Source organism: Diadema setosum, chromosome 9, assembly GCF_964275005.1.
Source record: "Diadema setosum chromosome 9, eeDiaSeto1, whole genome shotgun sequence".
NCBI lineage: Eukaryota > Metazoa > Echinodermata > Echinoidea > Diadematoida > Diadematidae > Diadema > Diadema setosum.
The window spans coordinates 6,972,316-6,998,066 of NC_092693.1; the positions used below are offsets into that span (position 1 = coordinate 6,972,316).

The following is a 25,751-nucleotide window of genomic DNA, read 5'->3' on the forward strand; positions in this document are numbered from 1 at the left end:
CTTGGAAATTGCTGTAGATATCCTCCTGAAACTTTATAGTACCTACATGTACTGCTTGGCAGTGAGTCTCTTGGGAGGTCTTTAGGTCATGAGGTTGGATGTCAAGGGTCAAAGGTCAGGTTAAAATGTGAAATATGCTTCTTTTAATATGAAATTAAGCTATTTTCTCCATACAGAGATGTACCTTAGAAATGACTTATGAATATTGAATGTGAGCATTTAAGTAAACTTGTGTACACTATGTGACTAGACAATGGCTGTGTAGAGAAAGAGTTGGGCCATAGAGTGAAAGGTCAAGAGAAAATGCTAAAATTACCCTGTTTTGACTATATTTTGAAAATGGCTAAAAGTGTTAAGGAAAATTGATGTATACAGATAGTGATTTGCCGCTCATGCTAAACTATTATCTCACTTTGGCCAAACATTCTGTAAACCTTCTGGGAAAAAGATGCGAAAAAGCGGCAGCATACCAGTCACATTTAGTAGTGCAACATTTCTACTTTTTTTATCTTAATTTTCACGTTATTAAATTTGGGAACAGCATTCAACACATGAAATGTGCAAAAATAAAAACCCTGTGAAATTCATTTACCCAGTAGGCCTACGATTGTATATATGGCTTATGCAGCAACATACAATTATGCAAAAGCCATTTATAGACATGTGTTTGTCTTGTACAGTGAAACATGGATGAATATGTCTACAATGACACTTGTCAATTTTTCATAAAATGCAGACATACACATCGACCCACATTTATATAAGGATAGGTGTACACCACATATCCCCCACTCCCTTTCCGTAATGCTCTGACTTTGTGGCAGTCAAGTAGATAACAACATCCATGGTGAAATGAAATGTTTCAGTGAAAGCATGACAGTCTATCAATGCAAAGAGTCAAAGTTTAGGTTTATTCACAAACAAGCAGCAGCAGCTTTTTCAGTGCAGTAACCATGACTTGAGGGAGTGTATGAAATTTGTATGTATAAATTAGGTTGATATGATAATCCCTTCATAGCAGTTGCCCTTGACTTTCCAGTTCGTGTATAATACACACAATAAAGATTGAGTCATTGGTTTCCTTTGACTCATCCATACCAAAAAGATTGCATCTGTGTTGCTTATTTAACTCTTCATTTATATGTAGAAAAAAATTTCATGTGGCATTTCTTTTTGTTGATTGTTGGTGCTGTGATGCAAGCTCACACTTACCAAAGATACAATTTGCTCTCAAATTTGCATTTTTATCATAGTGATTGTTATCTTCTTCCCATCACACTCCCCTTCCTTCCTCCCCTCCCCCTCCCCCTCTCCGTCCCCACCCCGTCCCCACCCCGTCCCCACCCCCTTCCCTTCCTCCAGGATGCTTGATGAGTACTTTGAGGAGCAGATGAAGGAAATCATCCGGATGTGCTCTGTGACGAGGCAGACCATGCTCTTCTCAGCCACAATGACGGATCAGGTGAGAACTTCCCTCAACCTTGTTCACCCGTTGATACCCCCCACAAAGAGAAGAATGGAAGAATCCATGCTTAATCATGAATGCTTTTAAAAATGAGGGTTCCTTCCATTCAAATGGATTTGGGGGAGGGGGGAGGGACAGAGGAAAAGGGATTTTGCCGTCCAAGTGCTGCATTTATGGTGATCATAGATGGTGATGGTGACGTAAGAGATAACATCCTCCCCCCCCCCCCCTTTAAAAAAAAAAAAAAAAACAAATGATAATGATGATAATGAGCAAAGAGAAGGAGATCTTCCAGATTAGGCATGTTTACATGTAACTTCCTTTCAAAGTGATAAATCAACTTCAGGGCATATATATAGTTTCATTTCTGATTAGTGATAGTTTGTCTCTCTTTAGTGATAGTCATGACATAGAAGAACTGATTCTCAAGGGGGGTTTTTAAATTCAGATTATGTAGATTTTATGTGTTATCCTACATTTGCTTAGGTGTGGATTTCAAGTTTTGAAGCTGTTTTGTGAACCTGTAGTCAGGGATGGCAAAGTTTGTAGCTGCTTTATTTTCTAGCAGACTGAATGCTCAGGCTGCAGTTTTTTTTTTGCAAAATTTGAAAAGAGCATTATACTTGCTGTCGTGTCTGAATGATATTGTCATTTAGTTCTTCAAGAGTCCACTGAATGATAGAGAAATTTGAATGATATACCCAAAGAAGTTGCCTTCTTGTTTTCCTTTCATAAGGAAAATGGAGATGTGAATAACTTTGGCTTGATATGTTTGAAATACAGTCAACTTTGCCCAAGTTGATCTTGCATATCAAAAGTCAAATAATTGCCCAAGTTTAACCTCCCTGTAAGTCCTCTTCTCTTTATATTCTATTGATTTTAATCCCTCATAAGTTTAATTTTCTGTAAGACAAAGCTTTTTCTTCAGTCCAAATAGATTTGACTTTGGCAAGGTTGACTGTACTGCTCTGTAAGATAATCATTAGAGAGCAATGACCTATTATTGATAGCAGCTTTTATCTGGAAACCACTATCTGACATGATGCTTGTCAAATTGTCATCAACCTTTTTCTACCATAAAGAAGATCAACTGTGAACCCTAACCATACATGTATGTCTAATCATTTTCTCCTCAAGTACATTTGAATAGCCAGCCTTGAATATGGCAACTTCACATAAAGAAGGAAAAGTTGTGAACATTGTGCTTTGTTACCAGGGATTACAATTATCTCTTATTCTGATTAACCCATTTAAGACTAGTCCCGAGTATACTCGGGCCGGGGTCTATGGGAAATGCGTGTGGTAGCAAAATCAGCCTGCCCTCAACTGGTTAAGCAAAGGCAATGATTCGTTTTTCTTCCCTTTTTTTGTAATAGACAGTAGAAATAAGTTTCTGTGTAGAATATGGTCCCATTGTATGAATCATCAGGTTTGAAGCAGTGCTAGGACAAATTTTCCATGATATGATTTATTTTTTTTGGCTCCCCCCCCCCCATATTCTCTACTCTTTGTGGTCAACCGTACAGGTCAAGGACCTTGCCATGGTCTCGCTGAAAAACCCGGTGAGGATCTTTGTCAATGAGAACACAGACGTGGCCTACAATCTGCAGCAGGAATTCGTCCGCATTCGGGCCAGCCGAGAGGGCGACAGAGAGGCCATCGTATCGGGTGAGATTATAGCAGCTTGTGGTATTTGTATGTAAATTATAGTAGGGGGGATCACACTGGCTCTGGCACAGGGCAGTTTTGCAGGCTTAATTGCTTTCCGGTTTTCTCAGAATTGGGTTCCTTCAAAGATGCCAGGGCGGCAAAAAAGCCACACGTGGTAATTGATACATACTTGAATCTGCATTTCTTTTGCTGTGGCTTTCAGCATCTAGATGCATTATGCATATTTCTGTTGTTTGCCTCATAAAAGTAAATCTTTGTACGTTTCCAGCATAACTGCTGCTAATTAATTTGCTGTTGTTGTTATTTTGATGGACTAAGGCGATATTCTGTGTGTGTGATTTTTACTAGTACTTTCGTTCTGATTTTTCTGAGAGTTAACAGTGTAGTATGTGCAATATATTGGCATTCAAGTTTGTCTATAGATATGTAAGTTGAGGGGAAAAGTTTTGTAGGAAAATATTTTAATTCATAGATGTACTATCGTAAGCAGCATGTTTTCTTTTATCTATAATAAAGTTCAGTCATGTAACAGACATAGCTGTTCATATGGAGCTTATTCACTGATCTCGGCTTTTTCTTAGCCATGATAATGTGGAAATCAGTATATTTTGTCTGCCGTACATTTGGTCTAATCGATTACACGTCAAGCAACTGACCTTCGCTCACAGAGAGCTAAAGCAAGAGACGTCTTTTCAGAAGTGATCTTCTTGTGAGGAAGGCATCAGGATACTCTCTGCAGATTTTGTTTTTGTGTTTTGGTTTGTTGGTTTTTTTTTTCACCTCTGTAAAAAGCGATTTTTAGAAACTTGTCTTCGTGGCAGGGACTGTCATGCAGTTGGCATTTCAGTTGCCCGGAGCATTAAAATTAGAGTTAGTAAGCGAGAAAAATAACACACAAGAACTCAGAATGAAAGTAATTAGATTATAGAACAGAACTCTCTCACCTCTTCTTACCAATACACACACGTACACACACACACACGCACACACACACACACACACAAGCAAGCAAATATGAACCCAATAGTACAAACCACTCTTCAAGGGACTACTAAACACACAGTCAAGAAAAATGATTATACTGGGAACCTCAGGATTAGTATAGAAAAGAAGCCAAAAATAAAGTCACTAATCACCCACCGATCTCTTCCCCCTTTCATGCGAACCCAATGCAACTTCGACATCCGGCATCTCTGCAGCCCTCTGTTTCCGGAATTTCCACGACCACTGCATGGTGTTTGTGCAGACCAAGAAGCAGGCCCATCGCCTGCACATCATCCTTGGCCTTCTGGGCATCAAGGTCGCCGAGCTCCATGGCAACCTGTCACAGGTCAAGGTAGGTCAGCTGTTCCTCATCCTGCAGCCAGAGGTCAATACACTTCCCAACATGGCTGACCAGCCATAGGAAAGAGAGAGTCACAAGTTTGTGGGAATTGTACCCAGCTTTGGCTGAGATGGGGCTTTAGTTTTATTTCTTTATTTTTTTGGTTTTTTGTGAGATTATGAGAAACTTGTACTTATGAAAAATGAAAGAGCATAATACAATTCTAAGAGGAATTCAAAGTTTATTTGATGAAAATCAGTTTTGAAATGGCTGAAATATCCCAACAGAAAGTGGTCCTACTAAGAGGTGGTTCACATCTTATCTTCGGACCATTTTTGTTTTTTGTGGTTTCTCATTATCTTTCAAGAAAGTTAAAAACCTGGTGCACCATCTCAACCAAGACTATCTCATCCCTTTAAATACACTTGTGTGTTGTGTTCAACCTATACGCAGTATGTCTCATGCCACATTGAAGCGGATATATTAGTTTTGTGGGTCTTGTTGCATTTGTTTTATTTTATTTGTTTTGTTTTGCCTTTTCATGTCAGAAATTATCAACTTAACTGGGCACACATGGTTGAGGTCTAAGGTCAAGATTTAGGTCAAATTCTAACATTTCACTTATTCTTTTATATCTTTGCAATGCCTACAGGTATTTTCATGAAACTTCCTGTATACACGTAATACCAGATATAGATCCTCTATGAAAAGTTTTGTTCTATGAGGTCAAAGGGGAAAGGTCGATGAAAATGCTAGATCATCACTTTTTTCTCAATGTCTCAGAAATAGCTCAAGTTATTTTTATGAAACTTAGTGCACTTATATGCATTGCCTGACTATGATTCTCTTGGGAAGGTTTGTAATGATGAGTTCAAAGTTCAAGGGTCAAATGTCAGGTTAAAATGCTACAATTTTACTTTTCAGTGCTGATGATAGACTATTTTCTTCATACCATGGAAATGACTCAACGTATTTATATACACTTGATTAAACTTGGTATATACAATGTACATGCATTTCCATACAACAATTTTCTAGTTGAGCCATTTGGTCAAAGGTCAATTTAAAATGCTGACATTTTATTATTTTTTCCCATAATTTGAAAGTGTCTCAAGGTATTGACATGAACATTGGTGTATTGATATCATCAGTTAGTTGTTGTTTCCCATTCATTGGAATCATCTTGCATTGGCAAAATGTGCTGTAGATCTATTGGGAAAATAATGTAATATGGCAGAGGCATATACCAGTCGCCATAGCGACATATCTAGTTGCTTCTGCTGCTGCTAATAGAGGGATTGGAAATAAAGAGAAGAGTCGAGGAAATCCATGGCATAATGATACTTCAGTTATTGCAAGACAAAGGGACAAGGACAGTCATATAGGAAATTGGGAGACATACAGGTCATTTAATTGCCAATTGAATGGATTTAGACATACCCGTCTGCATGCACCCACAATAAAAGTCTTACAGAAGTTAATTTCCTGCCTAATTATTAGGATTACCTGGCTCGGGTCTACACAGTAGCATGATTAATGTGTCTATTGCATATTAACAAAGAATTCACCAGTTAGCCAGTGGTATACTTACATGATAGTGGTTATTTGCCTGTCGTTGGAAATCGCGGACATTGGCAAGATGTGCTGCAGATCTGTTGGGGAAAATAATGTAATATAGCAGATGCATATACCAGTCGTCGTAGCAACATTTGGTCTCATCATTGAATAAAAATTCCAAATAATGTTACACTTGCACAAATTCATGTGTGCCCTCTTTAACCCTTTAGCAACTGAAGATTCTGTACATAATGGCCTATGCTCTCTGGAAGATACAGCAATATTACTCTCATTTCGACAACTTTCTAAATGATGTAAAATGCCTCTCTACATGTTAATCTGTGTCTATTATACACTATGAAAACTTTATGTTTATTTTAAAGCCTACTAAGATTTTACCAAGAGAATGGTGTGTCACAGAAATAATTCTGACGTACTTTTGTTGAATTTTGATCCCTTTCAAATTGCATAATTATCATTATATTCTGTATGAAAGCAAAAGAAAAATGGTAAAGCATAAAGCTATTTTTTTTTTTTTTAATGGATGGGAGGTTTTGGCGTTTCAGTGACTGATGGCTTAATGTGGAACTTTGTCATGCAATCTGCAAACCTCCAAAAGTTAACTAATACAGTTATGTGTACTAGGGCCAGATGTGTATTAAGAAAGTGTTGCGTATACTCTCATGCACAGAATAGTGTTGCCCATTTTGACCTGCTGTTGGTACACATGTAAGTTTTGAATCCACCAAATTGAGTGTGGTAAAATTTTGTGAAATTTCTTGTAAAAAAAGCCAAATAGGGCTGTAAAGTAGTTTGCTCTCCTTTCTCTTTAAACAGAGTGTGTGTTGCATCAGTGCCAATTCAACAATCAATTTGCTGCTTTCCTACTTTTTGTTTCTTTTTCTTTTTGTCTCTGACAGCGAATGGAAATGTTGCGTCTGTTCAAGGAAGAAGAAGTTGATGTGTTGGTCGCAACCGATCTAGCAGCTAGGGGTCTGGATATCGAAGGAGTGAAGACAGTATGCATTCCACTCCTAATTTTTTTAATCTTAGGCAGTGTCACATGACAAATGTCATGTGTGAAAGGACATTGATATTCATGTTGCTGTATATCAATCTTTGATTCTTTTTTTTTCCCCCTCGTATGTAGTATGTACCACAGATTTTAAGCATGGCATTGCAGTCATGAAGATAATAAGCAGGATTTGAATTGTATGGAATTGCATGACGTTTAACTGAATGGATTTTTTTATTATTTCAAATATCTGATTTACAGGTAACATAGCATACTGATACAACTGTTTTAATTACCATCATAAACAAGCCCATAGACAAAATAATGTGATTTATGTACTTTTGATTTACATTGTAAACCATGGTAAATACATATATTTGCCTGATTAGAACCAATTTTGTGCATGAATGACATATATGTAAAGCAACTTCTTCACCATTATCAAGAGATGACCCATTCTATATGAGAGTTGCGTAAACCGTCTATTATTGATTCTATGTTTACAAGGTCATCAATTTCACCATGCCCAACTCGGTCAAGCACTATGTCCACCGTGTTGGTAGAACTGCCCGAGCTGGTCGAAGTGGCAGGTGAGCTATGGACTTTGCTGTTGTGATCTCGTGAAATGCATTGTGCCAAATCTCTCTCTCTCTTTCTTGTGTTTGCTTTGTTGAATGATGATGCACAAGGGAGAAAGTATTATGAAATAACGATGTTGAATTTGCCCGACCAGCTTGATTATTCACGAGTGCTGATATGGTCTTTCCCAGCTTGGTTGTAAACAAGATTATTATCGCAGTCATTGTCACAGGAAATTTTTTTTGAGTGAAAGTGAAGCTCATGCCCCCTTTCGCAGTGCATATGATCATACTTATATCATCTGTATTCTTTGGTAACAGTGGCAAACTGTTTGTTTGTATTTGTGTGTGCATGTGTTTGCATGTGTGTGTATGTCTGTGTGCTCGAGGCTGAGAAGAAAGTTGCCATGAGTTCAGTCTGATTCTGGTCAGTTTGAGTTGGGGGGGGGGGGGGGGGTCGATGATGAGAGTGAATCCGAGGCAAGCTTCATCACGTTCAAAATGTAAAGACTACAGGAGGTAGAGATTGTCGTGGTAATGGCCCTCGTTCCTCTTACTCTTGGTGGTATCCAGACAATTTTGTCTGGCTGTGGCACTAGCCATCTTTTTAAAAATTCATGACTCCTCTGGGATTTGATGGGGCTACTACTAGGTCGTCTCTCACTGTGTTCGTTTTGTCATCCTGTTTTATCATGGCGCAGATCGGTGAGTCTCGCGGGAGAAAAGGAGAGGAAAATACTGAAGGAGTTGGTGAAGAGTGCCCGGAATCCAGTGAAGAGCAGGGTGGTGCCCCAAGGTAAGACCCCAGCCACTGCTGTCAAAGTGAGATAAGAGATATGAGGTGAAATACATATATATATATATACATATGACGTCAAGAACAGATGAATATTAAAAAGTTTTAGATAACCAGAAGGATTTGTTCAATACTGCTTGTATGTCATTGGCATGGACTTGGAACAGGAAAGGGGAGAGGGAAATTTGAACCATGTTATTATGCCTCCGCCACGAAGTGGTGCCGGAGGCATTATGTTTTCGGGTTGTCCGTCCGTCCGTACGTACGTCCGTACGTCCGTACGTCTGTACGTCCGTACGTCTGTACGTCCGTACGTCCGTACGTCCGTACGTCCGTCCGCTTTCGTTTACGCGATAACTTGAGTAATATTTACTGGAATTTTACCAAACTTGGTCCAAGTATGAAGTATGATGGGGCAACGATTTGATAAGATTTTGGGTGAAATCGGCTAAAGGTCAAAGGTCAAAGGTCAAGGTCAAATCATGAAATTGTATCCGTTTACGCGATAACTCAAGACTGTATGGAGCAAATTTCACCAAACTTTGTTGGAGGATGATGTATGATGGGGCAATTACTTGATTAGTTTTTCAGTGAAATCGGACAGAGGTCAAAGGTCAAAGATCAAGGTCAAATCCTAAAATTTATCTGTTTATGTGATAACTCAAAACTGGATGAAGCAGCTTTCACCAAACTTGGTCCAAGGATGATGTATGATGGGACAATTAGTTGAGTAGATTCTAGTGACATTGACAAGAGGTCAAAGGTCAAAAGGTCAAGGTCAAAGGCTAAAAATGTTGCTATTTCCCCCATATCTATGCAATGCCCGCAGTTATTTTTTTGAAACTTAGTGTAGACATGTACTACTGCGTAAGGATTCTCCAGAGAGAGTTTCATGTCATAAGGTCAAAAGGTCAAAGGTTAGGTGAAAATGTTGCAATATCACTTTTCTCGCAAATGGTTCAATGTATCTTCATGGAACATGGTACATATGCATGTACTGACTGGCAGGGATTATCTAGGGAATTTAGGGGTCATGGGTCAATAGTCAGGGGTTCAGAGGTCAAGGTCAACTCCTCAAAATGTTACTACTGTATTTCCCTCATACATGTATACTAGTATATGCAATGATTGCATGATTAGTTTTAAAAGTGTTTAGTATATACATGTATTACTTGATGGAGATTCTCTTGGAAATTTCCAGCCAGAAGGTCAAAGGTCAAAGGTTAAGGGTCAAAGGTCAGGTTTAAATGAAAAAAAAAATATTTTGTACTGTAATTACACTCTTTCTTCATACCTTGAAAATTATACTCAATGCATAAACTTATAATAAGGTCGGTCAGAAGTCAAGTAAAAATTTTCAATTCCCCAAATATGTGTACCTGCACTCTTTAATAGACAATTATAGCAAACCCAGTTCGTGGAAAGTGAACATTCAAGATATTTCTGACAAACCTGTTATTTCGATATTTTGCCAGTTATGTGAAACTGTCATCACACATTGTCAAGACATTGTACTATACACCTATTGGGAGAATCATGCATTATGGCGGAGGCATCAGTCGCCGTAGCGACATTTCTAGTTTTCTTTTATGAAATTAGCAATATTGGTGAATACAATTTCACACCATGCTCGCTGTTGTGTTTGATAAACGTAATAAAATTGTACAGTGGCTGATGTTGCTATGAGTCTATGAAATCATCACCTCAGTTGATTTGCGTTACGTGACTGCGACCAATATCAATATGTGATGTGAAAGCATGAAGATTCCACAGCTCAGCTGAAGAAATGATTTGGGCGAGTCACAAAAGTGTTTTCTCCATGATTTTCACAAGTTAAGTCCAATTGAACAGATTTAAGTTACACGCTTTTATGTTTGATTTTGTTAGCTCTTCCACCATTCTGTTGATCTGGTTGTCCTGTATTCATTAAAGTGAACTTGAACTTGGGAAGTTGCTCTGCAGTTTTTATGTAGGATGAATAATGTTCACTGTCATTAGAGGGTGTTAATCACCCCACAGCTTGCATCAGCCTGGCAAAAAAAAATAATAAAAAAGTAAATAAATAAATAAATAAAAAAAAAAGAAAAAAAAAAGTGTACAATGTTGTGCTTAAATTGTGGAGTTGGGAGGAGTTTGTGAGATGAAAATACTTATGTTATATGCTCATGAGCAGTGTATTCCTTTAAATTTGTCATTTGTCATATTTTTATATATGTAGTAATCATTCTTTGGTGAATTGATAGTTCTTGTGTTAAGCAACTTCCTTTCTTATCGAAATTTATGCATATGCATATTGATATTTTTCCCCCAGATGTGGTTGCCAAGTATCGTGACAAAATCGCATCCCTGGAGGAGGACATTGGGGAGATCTTGCGGATGGAAAGTGAAGAGAAGGAGCTGCAGAGCACCGAGATGCAGCTACACAAGGCATCGGCCATGTTGAACCACCATGAGGAGATCCTCAGCCGTCCCAAGAGGAGTTGGTTCCAGACCCACAGAGAGCGCATGCAGGAGAAAGGTGTGGAGCAGTGTAGTGTGGTGTGGTGTGGTGTGGTGTGGTGTGGTGTGGTGTGGTGTGGTGTGGTGTTGTGTGGTGTGGAGTGGTGTGGTGTGGAGCAGTGTGGTATAGTATGGTGTGGTGTGGTATGGTGTTGGGTGGTGAGGTGTGGTGTAGTGTGGAGTGGTGGTGTGGAATGGTGTGGTCTGGATTGGAGTGGTGGTGTGGAATGGTGTGGTGTGGAGTGGTGTGGTGTAAATTGGAGTGGTAGTGTAGAATGGTAAGGTGTGGTGTGGAGTGGTGGTATGGAATGGTGTGGTGTTGATTGGTGTGGTGTTGAGTGGAGTGCTGTGGAGTAGTATGGTGTGGTGTGATGTGTGGAGTGGTGTGGTGTGGAGTGGTGTGGAGTGGTGTGGTGCGGAGTGGTGTGGTGTGGTGTGGTGGAGTGGAGTTGTGTGGTGTGGTGTGGTGGAGTGGAGTTGTGTGGTGGTGTGGAGTGGTATGGAGTGGTATGGTGTGGTGTAATGTGGTATGGTGGTGCTGAGTGGTGTCGTGTGGAGTGGTGTGGTGTGATGTAAAGTGGTGTGGAGTGTTGTGTGGAGTGGGGTGATGGAGTGGTGTGGTGTGGTGTGGTGCTGAGTGGTGTGGAATGGTGTGGATTAGAGTGGTATGGTGAAGTGGTGTGGTGTGATGTGGTTTGGTGTGAAGTGGTGTGGTGTCGTAGAGTGATGTGGAGTAGTGTGCAATGGTGTGGTGTGGAGTGATGTGATGTGGAGTGGTATGGTGTAGAGTGGTATGGTGTGGAGTGGTGCGATGCAGTGTGGAGTGGTATGGGCAGTGTGGATTGGTGCTGTGAAGTGTGCTGTAGTGCACATCACTGCACATTTTGTTTTTGAGCTAAAGATTTTTTCCTTTATTTTATCCATTCGGTAAGTGAGAACTTGTTTCTCATCCTTCAGTATTATTGATGAACATGTCCATTGCTCAAGTTGACGTCCAAGTAGAAAGCATTCACCTGAATGCTGACGAATTGCATAAACAAAGTAGAGTGAACACAGGAGTTGGGTATGACTTAACAAATCAAGGAAGCCATCTATGATTTAGGAGGACTGCAGATTCAGGCGGGACTAGTTTTCAATAAACAGATCGAAGAAGAACAAGGCAATGCGACACATGCAGGGAGCTTATTAGAATTATGTTATGGGGAAGCAGTCAGCGATTCATACATGCATGAAAATAATCTATAGTATCTTGTCAAAATGTCAATTTAATGCAGCTTTAGATATACAGCAGCTTAAATGACCAATGTCTGCCCATTCATGGCCTCAGTCCATTGACTGTCTGTGAGGAGGTGATTTAGTGTATGGTTCAAGATTTGATTAAAAAAAACATTACAACAAATGTTTAAGAAATCATTTTTGTTTCTTGTAAATACTATTTTCTTATTGGGATATTCTTTAAACATTAGTTTTGAACATGGCTCTAGTCGGGGTGTAAAGTTTGAGCAATGAGACACAACAGGAAGTCAAGGGTTGCCCTCCCCTATATCTAGTGTCTAGCCGGGTAACCCCTGCTGCAGTAGGTTAAATTCTTTCTGTGTGGAGGCCCCACCAAGACAAAATACAGGTTTCATGCCAGTTCACATCAGCACTCATCACAAATATTGTGTGCAGGAGGAAACTGTGTTACTATTAATGTGTATTAGTGGGGGGCGCAAGGGATTTTTGGTTCAAAATTTTCCAAAAGCACCAAAATTTGGCACACATGTAGCCCAAACCATACTATTTCGATTTTTGATGGGCGCCAAGAAGGGCGCCCTCTGGGGCAGCCATATTGGCAAAATCCAATATGGCCGCCATATAGGTTTAAAGGTCACTTGCATTTGAAAACATAAAAGGGTTACAATCATTTAAAAAGTCAGGTTAAGAGGTTTTCCGGGTCAAGGAATTCGAATCTGAAGTTGTTTTTATGGTCTGAAGTCAATTTTTCCTTATAAGGTCACCTTAAGGTCATTTAGGGGTCAAGCCATTGTATTCATAACAGTTTATTAAAAAAATGGCTTGCCCATGGTAAATATTCCAGGAATGCCAGCCTTAGTAATAGAATTGCAGTTGTCGACGGCTGAAAAAAAGGCGTATTTTTTGTGAAGGGCGCCCTCCGGGGCGGCATATTTGCAAAATCCAATATGGCTGCCACCTACGTTTAAAGGCCAGTCCATAACAAGAAACCTTTAAAACGTTACAATAATTTGAAAAGTCAGCTTTAGAGGTTTTATGGGTCAAGAAATTCGATTCTGAAGTTGTTTTTATGGTCTGATGTCAACTTTTCCTTATAAGGTCTCCCTGAAGGTCATTTGGGGTCAAACCATTATATTCACAATAGATAATTTAGAAAATGACTTGCCTACAGTCAATATAGGAGGAATGCCAGCCCTGCTAATAGCATTGCAGTTGTTGGGGGCTGTGGGAGAGGGAGAGGTGGGCTTTCTCACGAGTAACATCAAAATATCTGCTTTCGTGTTAAGATTTTAAACACTAGGTATACACTCATGAATTATAATAAAAACCCCTTTCTGAGAGTAATTAGATTTAAGGGATCTTACTCAGATCCTTATTTCACAATCAAATTTGAAAACTTGGTAACCCTTCAATTTCATTTTTAATGATTACTTACGGTAATTTTTTTTTCTGCATCATTTCAATTATGGCCTGTTACAATATGGCTACACAAGTTTTTAAGTGGGGTTCTGAACAAAGCTATGGAATATCATAGTTCATGTCACAATCATTCCATTAAATATTTTTACATTACAGGCGCTAAGAGGAAATGTCCTCACCGACTGGTCATATTTACGGAATTCAATATATTTGCATTTACTTTAATGACAGCCAAAAGAGCTAGTTAGAATTATGGGTAATGCCCTTTAAAAGAGTTTTCAAGATTTAATTATTGGATTATTATTTTCATCTTCATCTGCAAGGAATGCAATGAAAACATACATAATGAGAAATAGAATCCTATCGCTACCTAATATATTAATCGCTTAGCAATAAGGGGGGGGGGGCTACTCTCTATATACCAGCGTCCTTGACGTTGCCATTTAAAAGAGAAGTGTTTTTACTTCTCTGTTGCAGTTCAGGGATCCTCAATCACAATAGATATTCATAATTCAGATTTGAATTCAATGGAATAATAATTATGAAGATCACTCCTAATCTGGATGAAAAAAAAAATCTGTCGTGTTTAAGAGAGTTTTTAGTACATCAGGTTGGCATCAATTTGCTATTTTCGAACTTGTGTAAGAAAGTTCGATTCTAAAATCCTTCGATAGGAAATTTATGTGCCTCCACAGCTAATTATACCGTTCAGAGAACATGACGGTCCTGGTGACGTCATGTAGGGAGCAAGCATATTTCACAGGTGCCACAGTGACACCATTAACAGGGTTCAGATTAGATATGCCATAGTACAACTTTCATTACACCTTCTAGGGTCTATTGAGATTCTATCCAAAGTGCTTGGACGCAAATTGGTATGATATCACAAGACTTTATAAGTTGGTATCTCGTTAGTCTGAAGACTATAGTTGCAACTGTACTCTCCGCAACATCTCTACGACGCACGTCTCCTGGAGACGAGCCCAATCTCCAGGATTCGCAGGAGAATCGAACATTACCGATTTTTGCAGAGACTATTTCCGTCTTCCAGCTTGTCTCCGAGACGTCTCTGCGAAGTCTCCATCACTGTGGCCATGTCGTGGGGACTAAATTTGTCTGCAACATCTTCGAGATGTCCCCGCATCTTGTGGAGACCGTAATAACATAATGGCGACGAAAGGGAGAAATCGCTGAGATAAGACGTCTCTGATAAGTCCCTGCGACTGCAAAAACCGTGCCAACAGCCCCGTGACTTCCAAGCAAAAAAGTTGTCCCTTTGTTTGAAGACGTCTTGGACGTCGCCCTGGAAATCGCGTTAGTTGTGACAGCGAAAATAATTTCTTCGAGACACTGGCATTGCGATAATGTAATGTCTCCTCCCGTCAGATAGGCCCTCAATCCCCTCCCCCCCCCCCCCCCCACTTTAAGTTTGCAGCAATATCAAACTACTGACCATGGCTCGTCTGACACCTGCTGTACATTGTGCATTCTCACATTCATACATTCATTCATTCATTCATTTCATTTTTTTTTCCATTTCCATGTTTTCCACCTCCCAGTGCATGCCTTAAAACAGCTGTGGTGCAGAAGAATGAAATTTGGTACTGAAGCATTGCAGAGAGTGGCTGATAGTACTAGTAATTGCCATGTACCTGTGCCATCTTTCCTCCAACTCCATCACTCCCTGAAGTCAGGGATCACATCAGATAGGGTGGTTTCTGATGATCTGCTCCCACGTTATGACGAGATGATGCCTACCCTCGTTGACGCAGGCTGCCCCATAAACCTTGTTGCTCATCAGTCCTTGCTGGACATGAGCACGATTATTTAAGTAGTTAATGTGTCAGGCATTTTGCATGCCACATCAAAGCAAGTCTGAAGTAATGTCGCACCCTGTCAGTGCCTGATGTTGGGCTCTGGAAGAGAGGTATGCTGTACAGGAAAGAGCTGAAAAGGCCTTTATCTTTTCAATACCACGACCCATCCGTAACTCCCTCAGAGGGATTAAAAGAAGCACACTACCGAAATGTGATATTATGCTCATCCGTGCGATTGTATACTGTTTTCAGAAAATGCTTTCAGAAAACATCATGTCATCCTTTGTAAGGATATCTTTGCTTAGATAGCATCTAAGTTGTTGGAAAGCTGAAGGGTTGTGAGATCACAATTCCTGTTGCATATTTCCGTCTCAAATCAGGTGCTCATTTATTCTTGGATATCTGTGCGCTGATAAATGAGGGCAGTTCTTTATTTTTCAATCTTAATTTTCAGGAAGCCGCTACGCTCTTCCAATCATAATTTTAGATTTGAGTGGTGCCATCACCATCTCTTGTCAGAGGACTTCACAGTGTTGCTGCGCAAAAATGTTAAGATTATTTTCTTCAGGATCAGTATCCCATACAACATCAGTAGGTGTTCAGTTTCCCTAATCATTTGCGCTTTCAGTAAAGAAACGGTTTCGTTTGATAAAAAGAGAATAAAAAAAGATAAGAAAAAACCTTCAGCTGAATTGTCTTCACCTACTCTGATACGATACTGCCATTAAAGGACTTTAATGATCGAATTTAGTTAACTGCCCCTAGAATACTGGTCTGACCTGGATTGAGGAGCTCGATTCCCCGTAAGCAAGGGAGAGCAGGCATACACCAATTTCAGCAGGAGGAGAATCATATCGCTTGCCAGCTGGAAAGTTATATAATTGACCATGAAAGGTGACGAGGTGACTCAGTCGGTAGCGTATGGCTTGCGGTCTAAAGACTTGTGTTCCGGCGCGGGTTCGAATCCCACTTATCTCAAGTCTAGCTGAGCAATGGTGTGTGTTGTCATACCGTCCCCTCTAGTAGAGGCACAACACTTTGCACCTCATCACTCGGATATAAAAAGTGGAAGTCCCTTGTGTGAAAAAATCAAAAACCCAGACACATGAAAAGATCCCGAATCGGCATTCCGTTATCGGAAAACTCAAGGCGCATAAACCGGTAAAGTGGTCCACCCCAAGTACATACAACTGACCAGCTGACGGGCTATCCAGCTATCTCGTCAGAAGGAAAAACGAAGACAAAATAAGATTAGGCGTGTTTATTACCCTCTTTGCCATTGCACCCTGATTCGGCACCTTGGAATAGGATGGCGGCCGTATTTAAGCATGTATATATATATATATATATATATATATATATATATATATATATACACACACATATATATATATATAGGCCTATATATATTGAAACAAAGAAAGGAAAGACTGACCAGAAACAATTGATAAATAATGAAAACTTTGAGCAAAGAAAATGAGAAAAGAAAACGAAACCGATAGAAGCCCATTTTCTGTGGTCAAAATTTCAACATATTTATGAATATATATATATATATATATATATGTTTATATATCTTAAAAACAATTTTTTCATTTATTTGTCATAATCATTATTGATATGGAACCCCTCTTTGCCCTAATTGACCATTGAAGGAGTATGGAAGAGATGACAAATGGTACAAAATAGGAGTACCAGTGAATTGCAGTTGAATGCTCACAGACGCTATTTCGAAAAATGCACAAAATGCCTGATTTGACCCTTATTTGATCTTTAAAGTGACCTTGAGAGGTGATAGTGACCTTGAATTGCAGAAATGATATTTAGAATCACATTCTCTAACCCCGTAAAATCTTCCACATGGGATTCATTACATTAATCAACCTTTTCAATTTGTAACTGCAGGTGACCTTTAACCCGGATGGCGGCCATATTGGATTCCACCAATATGGCGGCCCCAAGGGTTTTTAGTCTTGGCGCCCATCAAAAATCGAAAGAGTATGGTACAAGGGACCTATGAGCCAAATTTGGTGCTTTTGGAAGAATCTGAACCAAACAACCCATTTTGAGCCCTTAGGCCCCCAACTATATGTCTTCACAAACAAGAGCTCACAAGATTGCACAAACAAACACAATGTCTCATGATTGCACTACAAGTTTAATGCTCTCACGTACAAAATAATAATGATGATGACAATAATAATAGTAATAATAATAATGATGATAATAATAATGATAATAATATTAATGATGATGATGATAATAATAATAATAATAATAATAATAATAATAATAATAATAATAATAATAATAATAATGATAATAATAATAATAATAATAATAGTAATTATGATAATGATAATAATAGTAATTATGATAATGATAATAATAATAGTAATTATAATAATGATAATAATAATGATGATAATGATGATGATGATGATGATGATGATGATGATTATGATGATTGAGAGAGAGAGATCAACAATATCCAGAGTGACTTTCTGGTCGAAAAGTAAACATATCATATTATGAGTTAACAGCACGTGGCTCTACAGACGTGAGTGGGAAATATATGCCCGGATTGGCATGTGGGTCCCAAGTGGCACATGATAGCGCGAGCGTGAATGATCATTCCTTTGTAGTCACAAGCATTTCTGAGCAGATGAGGCTTCGTGGGTGTTTGTACTCCGAATCTTAAAGCTGATGTGTGTCCTTGTGTCACGGTAGGAAGCCATTGTCTGCTCGCGGAAAAATTAATTTTGCTGAATCCACATTCTGGCCTTTACTTCCCACTGCATTGTCCATCCCTTTCTTGATAGAAAGACTTGCAATTATTAGCCATCTATAAGTGTTCATGCAAGACTGAAAAAACGATGAAAAAAAAAATAAAAGGTCAGTCTTCATGCAGGTACCTGTGTGTGAAGAGTGACTACTGCTAAAGTTTGACAGTTTGCTCTCCTGTATGTGCCTCATCAGTAAAAAATAATGATGCTTGTTTACTGCCTGATTCCTCAAACTCACTTATAGTGAGTTTGAGGAATCTGGCAGTAAATTAGATATCTTTGGTTCCTTCTCATTATTATTTGACTATTTTTGGTGCTGACTTTTGACTTTGAAAACATGCTCATACGTATGGCTTCCTGCAAAAAAAAAAGACAGTGATATATGAGTGATATAATATATATATATATATATATATATATATATATATATGATATATATAAAAGAGTACCTGTAAGCGAGTCCGACAGGGTTGGACTAAAGAATAAATAGACGCCTTGTTAGCAGTGTGTGCTGAAACTTCCGGTTTTGTGGTTTTAACATCGAGTGGGACCCAATTATAGTTACGGGGGGCAGAAGCTTAACCTCGAGGTTTCGTAACCTCGAGGTTAAAGGAGACCTCCGGATGATTTTCAGATTTTTACATTTAAACAACTATAAATTAGTTATACTGAGGACAGAGTTTCAGAATTTGTGATAATTGGGATGAAGAATAAGAATATTTTCAAAATCCAGAACAAATTGCAATGAACAAGGATGATGACATGGCAGAGTCACCATAAGAATGCATGAGTTGGGGCTCAAGGAACCAGAACAAAAGAAGAAGGCATGCATAGATTATACACTGGTGAACTCGCAAGCAAGCGGTATTGTAATGGAATTACACTGCTACATTTCTGAAATATGTGAACCTCCTATGTCATCATCCTTGTTCAGTGTAATTTGTTTAAGATTTTTCAAAGTATTGTTTCTCTGCTCAAGAACCACAATAAATTCCACAAATCTAATCATGGAGTTGTCGATTTATGTACTACATGATGTGAAATTATGAAAATCATCTGGAATGTCCCTTTAAGATTCGTCGTGTGGACACACGTCGTAGTTAGGGGGCAAGAGCTAAACCTCGAGGTTTCCTAACCTCGAGGTTAGGGCCTGCCGTCTGAACGTAACTATTGTCTGCTCACGGAAAATTGATTTGCTGAATCCACATTCTGGCCTTTACTTCCCACTTTATTGTCCATCCCTTTCTTGATAGAAAGACTTGCAATTATTAGCCATCTATAAGTGTTCATGCAAGACTGAAAAAACAATGAAAAACAAAAAATAAAAGGTCAGTCTTCATGCAGGTACCTGTGTGTGAAGAGTGACTACTGCTAAAGTTTGGTAGTTTGCTCTCCTGTATGTGCCTCATCAGTAAAAAATAACGATGCTTGTTTACTGCCTGATTCCTCAAACTAACTTATAGTGAGTTTGAGGAATCTGGCAGTAAATTAGATATCTTTGGTTCCTTCTCATTATTATTTGACTATTTTTGGTGCTGACTATTGACTTTGAAAACATGCTCATATATGGCTTCCTGCAAAAAAAAAGACAGTGATATACAGATGGGGGGAGGGGGAGGGAGTGAAGCCATTGATCTGTGTGGTTGGTCGCTTCTATGGTGTCCAACGTTTGATACCGTCTGCCAGTGTGAGGGCAGTATTTCACAAAAAGGTGTTGTTAGCTTGGAAATCGCACTGTTTTCGTAAAGCTCATTCACAGCTTTATCGGTAAAGTTATGATATGATCTCCCTATTTTTGCACGAAAAGCCCGATCATAACAATCATTTTGAGTCACTTTTGTGAAAATCAATATTTTTTTCCTCAATTGCTTACCCCTAGCCCCTCCCCCCCCCCCCACAGTTTATGCTTTGAGTGTAGGCCTAATTATGTCACTTGGTGATTTACTGATGCATAGGGTCTACTGATGTATGCCATTTTCTTCAGTTGAGTGTAAATTGATATTTTTAACAGTTTTCTGTGGTATCTATTATTTTTCCCTCCCTTCATTTTCTTCCCTTTCCCCTTGCACCTAGAAACACTGTATTAAGTATGTTACAAATGTAATTTATTATCATGATTATGATTGTGATTGTGATGATGATGATGATGATGATGATGATGATGATGATGATGATGATGATTATTATTATTAAAGCAATGGAAAGTACTGAGATGTGTCAGATGTGGCAAAATGGCATGCAGTTTTTTTTTTATGCCTCCGCCACGAAGTGGTGCCGGAGGCATTATTTCTGACATTGATCTGGTGGTGTTGTGTGTTCTTCTACTGCTGTTGCTGCTGTAAGAACAACAACCACCACCACCAACTACAATCCCAGCAACAGGGCAATCGGCGTGAAGAATGCATCTGTGAATGTAGGACCTGAATGGCATTGTTCCATCTCTGTCTTCCATCACCACAGGATAATGTCTCAAGAGATGGTATTCCAGACCTATGTCCTATCCCCCAATGTTGCAGGTTTCAGATGCCATAACTAGTCATATTTTTCTTTCTCATCACAGTCTGATTGAGATCAATTTCCCAAATGACCTCGTCTGTCACTTACTACCCGCATTTATTGATTGTTCTCTGTTCTGCTCAGCTTTAAATTCTTGATTGATACATTTAGTGCGTGCCTACATTTTGTAGAAATTTGCATGTTTTTCTCTTTTGCTCAGCGTCTCTCCGACTGGAAGCCCCAGCCCAACCCAGCAAGGACCCCAAGAAGAAAAAGAAGGAGAAGAAGAAAGCTCTAAGTGTGAGTTCTAGTGTTTGGATCTTTGCAGTGGCGAAGCTGTGCGGGTGTCTTGTTGAGGAGCTCTTGTATGCCACATTAACCAAAAGATGACATGTGGTTGAAAAATTTGAACAACATGCTCAAGTTTTAGGCTCTCTATTGCTTACATTCACTGTATCTGCAGAACTGTCGTGCAACTGATACCTTTTATTATTGCATAAAAGCTCTCAATATATCAAAATAACAATCTTGATAGTGGCTGGTTTGTGCATCGTTGTGTGCCCCCGAGTTTTGGATCAAATGAGCAGTTCTCAAGCATTACATTCAAACAGAAATAGCAACCACTATGGCAAGTTACCTAACACAAACTCTCTCATTTTTGTGGTAACAAGAAGAGAAAAATAATACAAGGAAATAATTGTTTGTCAGTCTCTTGGTAGTATATCACATGTTATATCCAGTAGTATATTTTTGTATCCTCACAAGACCACTTATCCCTGTTTGTGGCATAAAAAAAAAAAAAAACATTACTAGGCTTTTGTGACCTTAGAAAATCTTCTGGCCTCCGTTGAAGAGTTAGAAGAAATGGTACGATGACTGATGGTATGACTTCGACAAATGCAGCTTACTCAACACGCAAGACTCCCATAATGCTCATTGGTGATTTGCATGGTCAAGAGTGACCAATCGGTGTGTGGTTAGCGTGTCCTTCTTTGTGGTAGGGTGTGCCGATTTGTGGCAGTGTGTCTGATTTTGCTGCAGGGGTGTTCCGGTTTGAGACGCAAGGCGATAAGGCGGTACACACAATAAGGCGAAGTCATAACAGTACCAGCAGATTAAATACATGCAGTGAATGCATGTCTGATATATCATCCGATGCAAACGGGAACATAGGCCCTCTGTCAATGCCCTGTTTGCGGCCTTCCCTAGAAACCTCATTTATTGTTCATTTAGGTATTTACAGCGATAGGGAGTAAAGGTAATTCTTACTTTTACACATCAAGTCAAATTGACCTCTAAAATAATTTAGTTTTAAATTGATCTAGGTATGTCCATAAACCTTATTTTACCAATTAGTTCTTTGTGAACAGCTTGAGAGGATTCCTTTGGGATTGCCAAGAGTTTATGGAAGGCCAAGGGGACAAAGATAGCAAGAATTAACAAATTATGAGCAAAGGTTTAAGGACAAAACAAACAAAAGTGCACGCAAGAAAATAAAAGGACAAATTTTAGACACGAGTGTTGTTCCTGCTCTGATTTGTGTGTGAATATTGTACAATTTTTTGTAGTTTGATGCCCACCATGCATGAACATAACGTATTACATCACACATGTTTTGAATGCTTCCTAGTTGTGATTTTGACAGATGTGTGTTTTGTTTGTTTTGGTGGTTCGCCACGGGGTTCGTCGCAAACCCAGGCTGAGGACAGAGTGAATTACGACCTGATGAAGGCCCAGCAGTTTGCGATACGAGCCGCCAAGAGGAGCAGAAAGCCGAAACGGATTACCGCTTTCAGCAGCGATGCCCCACTGGAGAGGGGAGGTGAGGATGAAGCGCGAGAGACTCATGGATCTCAAACCTTCAGCAACTTTCTCCTAAGATTTATGTATGAATTTATATATAACTCTGAATTTGTAGATTCTCAGCCTTAACAAGCCATAACAAAGAGGAGACCCATAGCTTGGAACAAAAGTAGAAGAAATTTTGTGATTATTTAATTTTGAAAATCTATTTATCGGGAGTATTCATAGTTACTCCCTGCACTCTCTGAGTTGTCATTTAAAAAATGTGAGGTAATAGTAAACAATCTGCAGAGAAAAATTTGTCTCTACAGGCATCTGCAGATCAGTAATATGCAATTGCACTCCTTTCCACACAGTAGGTCCTCCGCCGAGCAAGAAGCAGAAGAAGCAGAAGTCTCAACAGAGGGCAGGCTCCTCCTTCGAGAAGGAGCTGACAAACACCAGCAGGTCTTCCATCAAGCAGTTCCGAAGCAAGTGAGTGCCAAGAATGGGACATGGTTCATGTGACACTTGCATTTCAGCTCGTTCAGGCATTGGGTTCGTACGTGACGCGGTACAACAAAAGGATCCAAAAGTCGTGGGAGGACAATTTTCTGAAAATGACATGACATAATTCCCTTACTCTTCTGATTTGATTTCATATATAACATGTCTCATAAAAGTACTCGGTTGCGGAGATATTGATGATTTTATGAGACCATGTTGAGTGGTCTAAGAAATAAGCGTTTTGAGAAAACCACCTTCAAAGTTTTCTTTCCAATGCAATCGTGATCAAGGGGAGGTAGGACAGTTTTCACCTCTTGACAGTAGAAAGTCTGCTCATAGCAACCTCTGTGATGTTCATTCAAGCTTAGCACCAGCGGTGCAGACATGACCAATCAGTAACCAGGGTGCCATGCACTGACCAATAAGGTCACTCCCTTGTTGCTAGGGGCAGAGTCTGTCTGCGGGGCTAAATCCAAATCTTCGGACACGTTTCTGTTCCGTTGAAAGTCAAAAAATCATGGCCCAGAAAAATGCTAATTTCTTGCCATTCCTTTGATCATTTAGCTTTGAAATTTCGGCAGATGATAGATGATACATTACCCTACAAATATGCCAAAACAGAAATCCAATCGTTTTGACCGATTTTGATGATCTGACTTCAAACTCAATTCTCTCGACTCAGCCATCAGCGACTTTAGGATCCTATTGTTATGGCGGGTCACATATGCTTTCATACCACAAGATGGTGTCTATTATTTTACCATTCAAATATTAATCAAGATAATGAAAAAAAAAGTAAATAAAAGACACCTCATTATCAAGTACAGTAGGCTGTAAAATCAAACAGGGAAAATCGTACAAATGTCACAAGAATGCGAGACAAAGAAATGAATTTATGGATTGCAAAGTGTCATGTTTTCCTGAAAACATGACATTGGCTATATAATTATAGACCATGGGCAAGTTAGATGAGTTGTTGATGACATTTTATATGAAGGATTTTATTCTAGAGGTCTGCGCTCTCAGAGTGCTTCTCTAGTTTTGTATTTTTTTTGTTGTTTTGTTTTGTTAGTTGTTGTTTTTTTGCGTGTGTGTTTGTTTGCTTGCTTGTTGTTCTTGAAGTGATGTGATTTATGAAGGACATAATCTGTTGCTGTTTTGTTGAGCAGCCATCACTGTTCAAGTCCTAAATGCATTTGGTTGCACATTCTTTGCAGAGCTAATGAAGCCAAAAAGATGAAGTCACTGGCAAAGGAGAAATCCAAAGGAAAAGGAAAGCCAAAGGGAAAGAGGAGGTGAGAATTAAAGTCTGTGTTTGTTGTTTGTTTTAGATTCATATCCTGAATTATTGTCACATAAATTGGGACGTTATTAAGATGATGATAATAATAGAAATGGGGCTGTAACATTTATGATAAAAGAAATAGATATATAAAATCCCAGCAGTAATACTGATGATGATAATGGTAGCGGTAATGATAATGACTGATAATCATCATCAAAATTATTTTGATAATCATTACAAATTCCATACATTGTATGCGATGAAAAAAAAATTGAACATTTGGGGAGTGTTAGTGTTGTAAATTCCATGTGTGTTTGAAATAAAGCAGTGTGTTGAATGAAACACAACACAATTCAATGGTGTATAATGCGCATTCAGTAATATACAGTGTATGTGACCATGCATCTCAAAACCAACAAAAAGTTGCACAACCCAATTTTACACAAGGACTCAAAATATGATGCATCACGCGTTACCCCGGGGTACCGTAGTACCCCGGGTAACCGTGTTGTGTAGCGCCACCTCACGTCCACTCGAGGACAGCCAGAGAAAAATGCATGCACTGTGTGTGCGTGTACATAGCATTCCCATGCCACTGCATGTTATACTATGCATGCATGGAAGCTGCGATACCACTAGCGTGTGCTTTAGTGCAGTGCAGTGCAGTGGCTAGCGCGTGCTAGCTCCAGCACCAAAATAATTTCCTCTTTTTGGCACCCAGGGTACAACCTTTTTAAAAAGATAAATAATTCAACAAAATGGCTGATTTTGATTTGGTACCCCGGAATACCATTTATGTCATCATATGTGAAATTAATCTGATAATCCCTTCATCGTTGTTTGCTACAGAGTTTTTAACCCCCCCCCCCCCCCCCCCCCGCTTTTTTTTTTTCTTTGTCCCATTCATTGCACAGAGCACCCCCTGGGTGAGACAAAGCATTGGAATAGATCCTAAACTTTAAAGCCTCATTTCTCAGTCAAAACTTTTCCAGATGGTGTACTTTCTTTTAATCATTTAAGTAGGTTAGAAGAGTCCATTTCTGTTGAGTTATAGGTCACTTTAGCACTTTAGAGTCTGCTTCTCAACTTCAGTGATTTTGTTATACAGTGTGCTTCTGTCCTTTCTTCTATTTTCATGTGTTCAGATGACGAGGAAAAGGTTGATCTGTGTTCCAGGATTGCGCTACCTCCATTTCTAGACTACCATTGGCTGAGAAATGTCTCACACCAGGGGAACCTCGCTTGCTACAAACTATACCCGGAGATTAATGGAAGTAATTCTGATATGTGGATAAAGATCTGGTAGTGTGGGGATGAGGTGCCTTATAACTTTAATCTTATTCTTCATTTGCAATGGATTTGACCCCTATGAGGAGCTGACTATAATGCCCAAGTTTTGGAGTAAGAATTTTTTGGTGTTTTTTTTTTTCTTATGACAGCCCCTTGCAAATGGTAACTAATTCAGTGAAATCAAAAGGAAAAGTAAAAGGTAAGGGGGGTATTCACATTAGCAGCAAG

At 39.2% G+C, this 25,751-nt stretch overlaps 1 protein-coding gene across 2 annotated transcripts in view; it reads left to right on the forward strand.

The window, feature by feature from the left end:
- Window positions 1-25,751, forward strand: part of LOC140232539 (probable ATP-dependent RNA helicase DDX27) — a 72,086-nt gene extending 46,335 nt beyond the window's left edge. Inside the window, exons 8-19 of one of the 2 annotated variants that reach the window (XM_072312636.1) lie at window positions 1,363-1,462; window positions 2,992-3,133; window positions 4,336-4,472; window positions 6,938-7,036; window positions 7,540-7,622; window positions 8,312-8,406; window positions 10,718-10,924; window positions 20,880-20,959; window positions 22,358-22,481; window positions 22,819-22,936; window positions 24,166-24,243; window positions 25,379-25,751. In XM_072312636.1, coding sequence (XP_072168737.1) covers window positions 1,363-1,462; window positions 2,992-3,133; window positions 4,336-4,472; window positions 6,938-7,036; window positions 7,540-7,622; window positions 8,312-8,406; window positions 10,718-10,924; window positions 20,880-20,959; window positions 22,358-22,481; window positions 22,819-22,936; window positions 24,166-24,243; window positions 25,379-25,382 — 1,267 coding nt within the window. In that variant the 3' untranslated portion in view covers window positions 25,383-25,751. The remainder of the gene's footprint in view (window positions 1-1,362; window positions 1,463-2,991; window positions 3,134-4,335; window positions 4,473-6,937; window positions 7,037-7,539; window positions 7,623-8,311; window positions 8,407-10,717; window positions 10,925-20,879; window positions 20,960-22,357; window positions 22,482-22,818; window positions 22,937-24,165; window positions 24,244-25,378) is intronic. The other variant, XM_072312637.1, reaches the window with a different exon arrangement.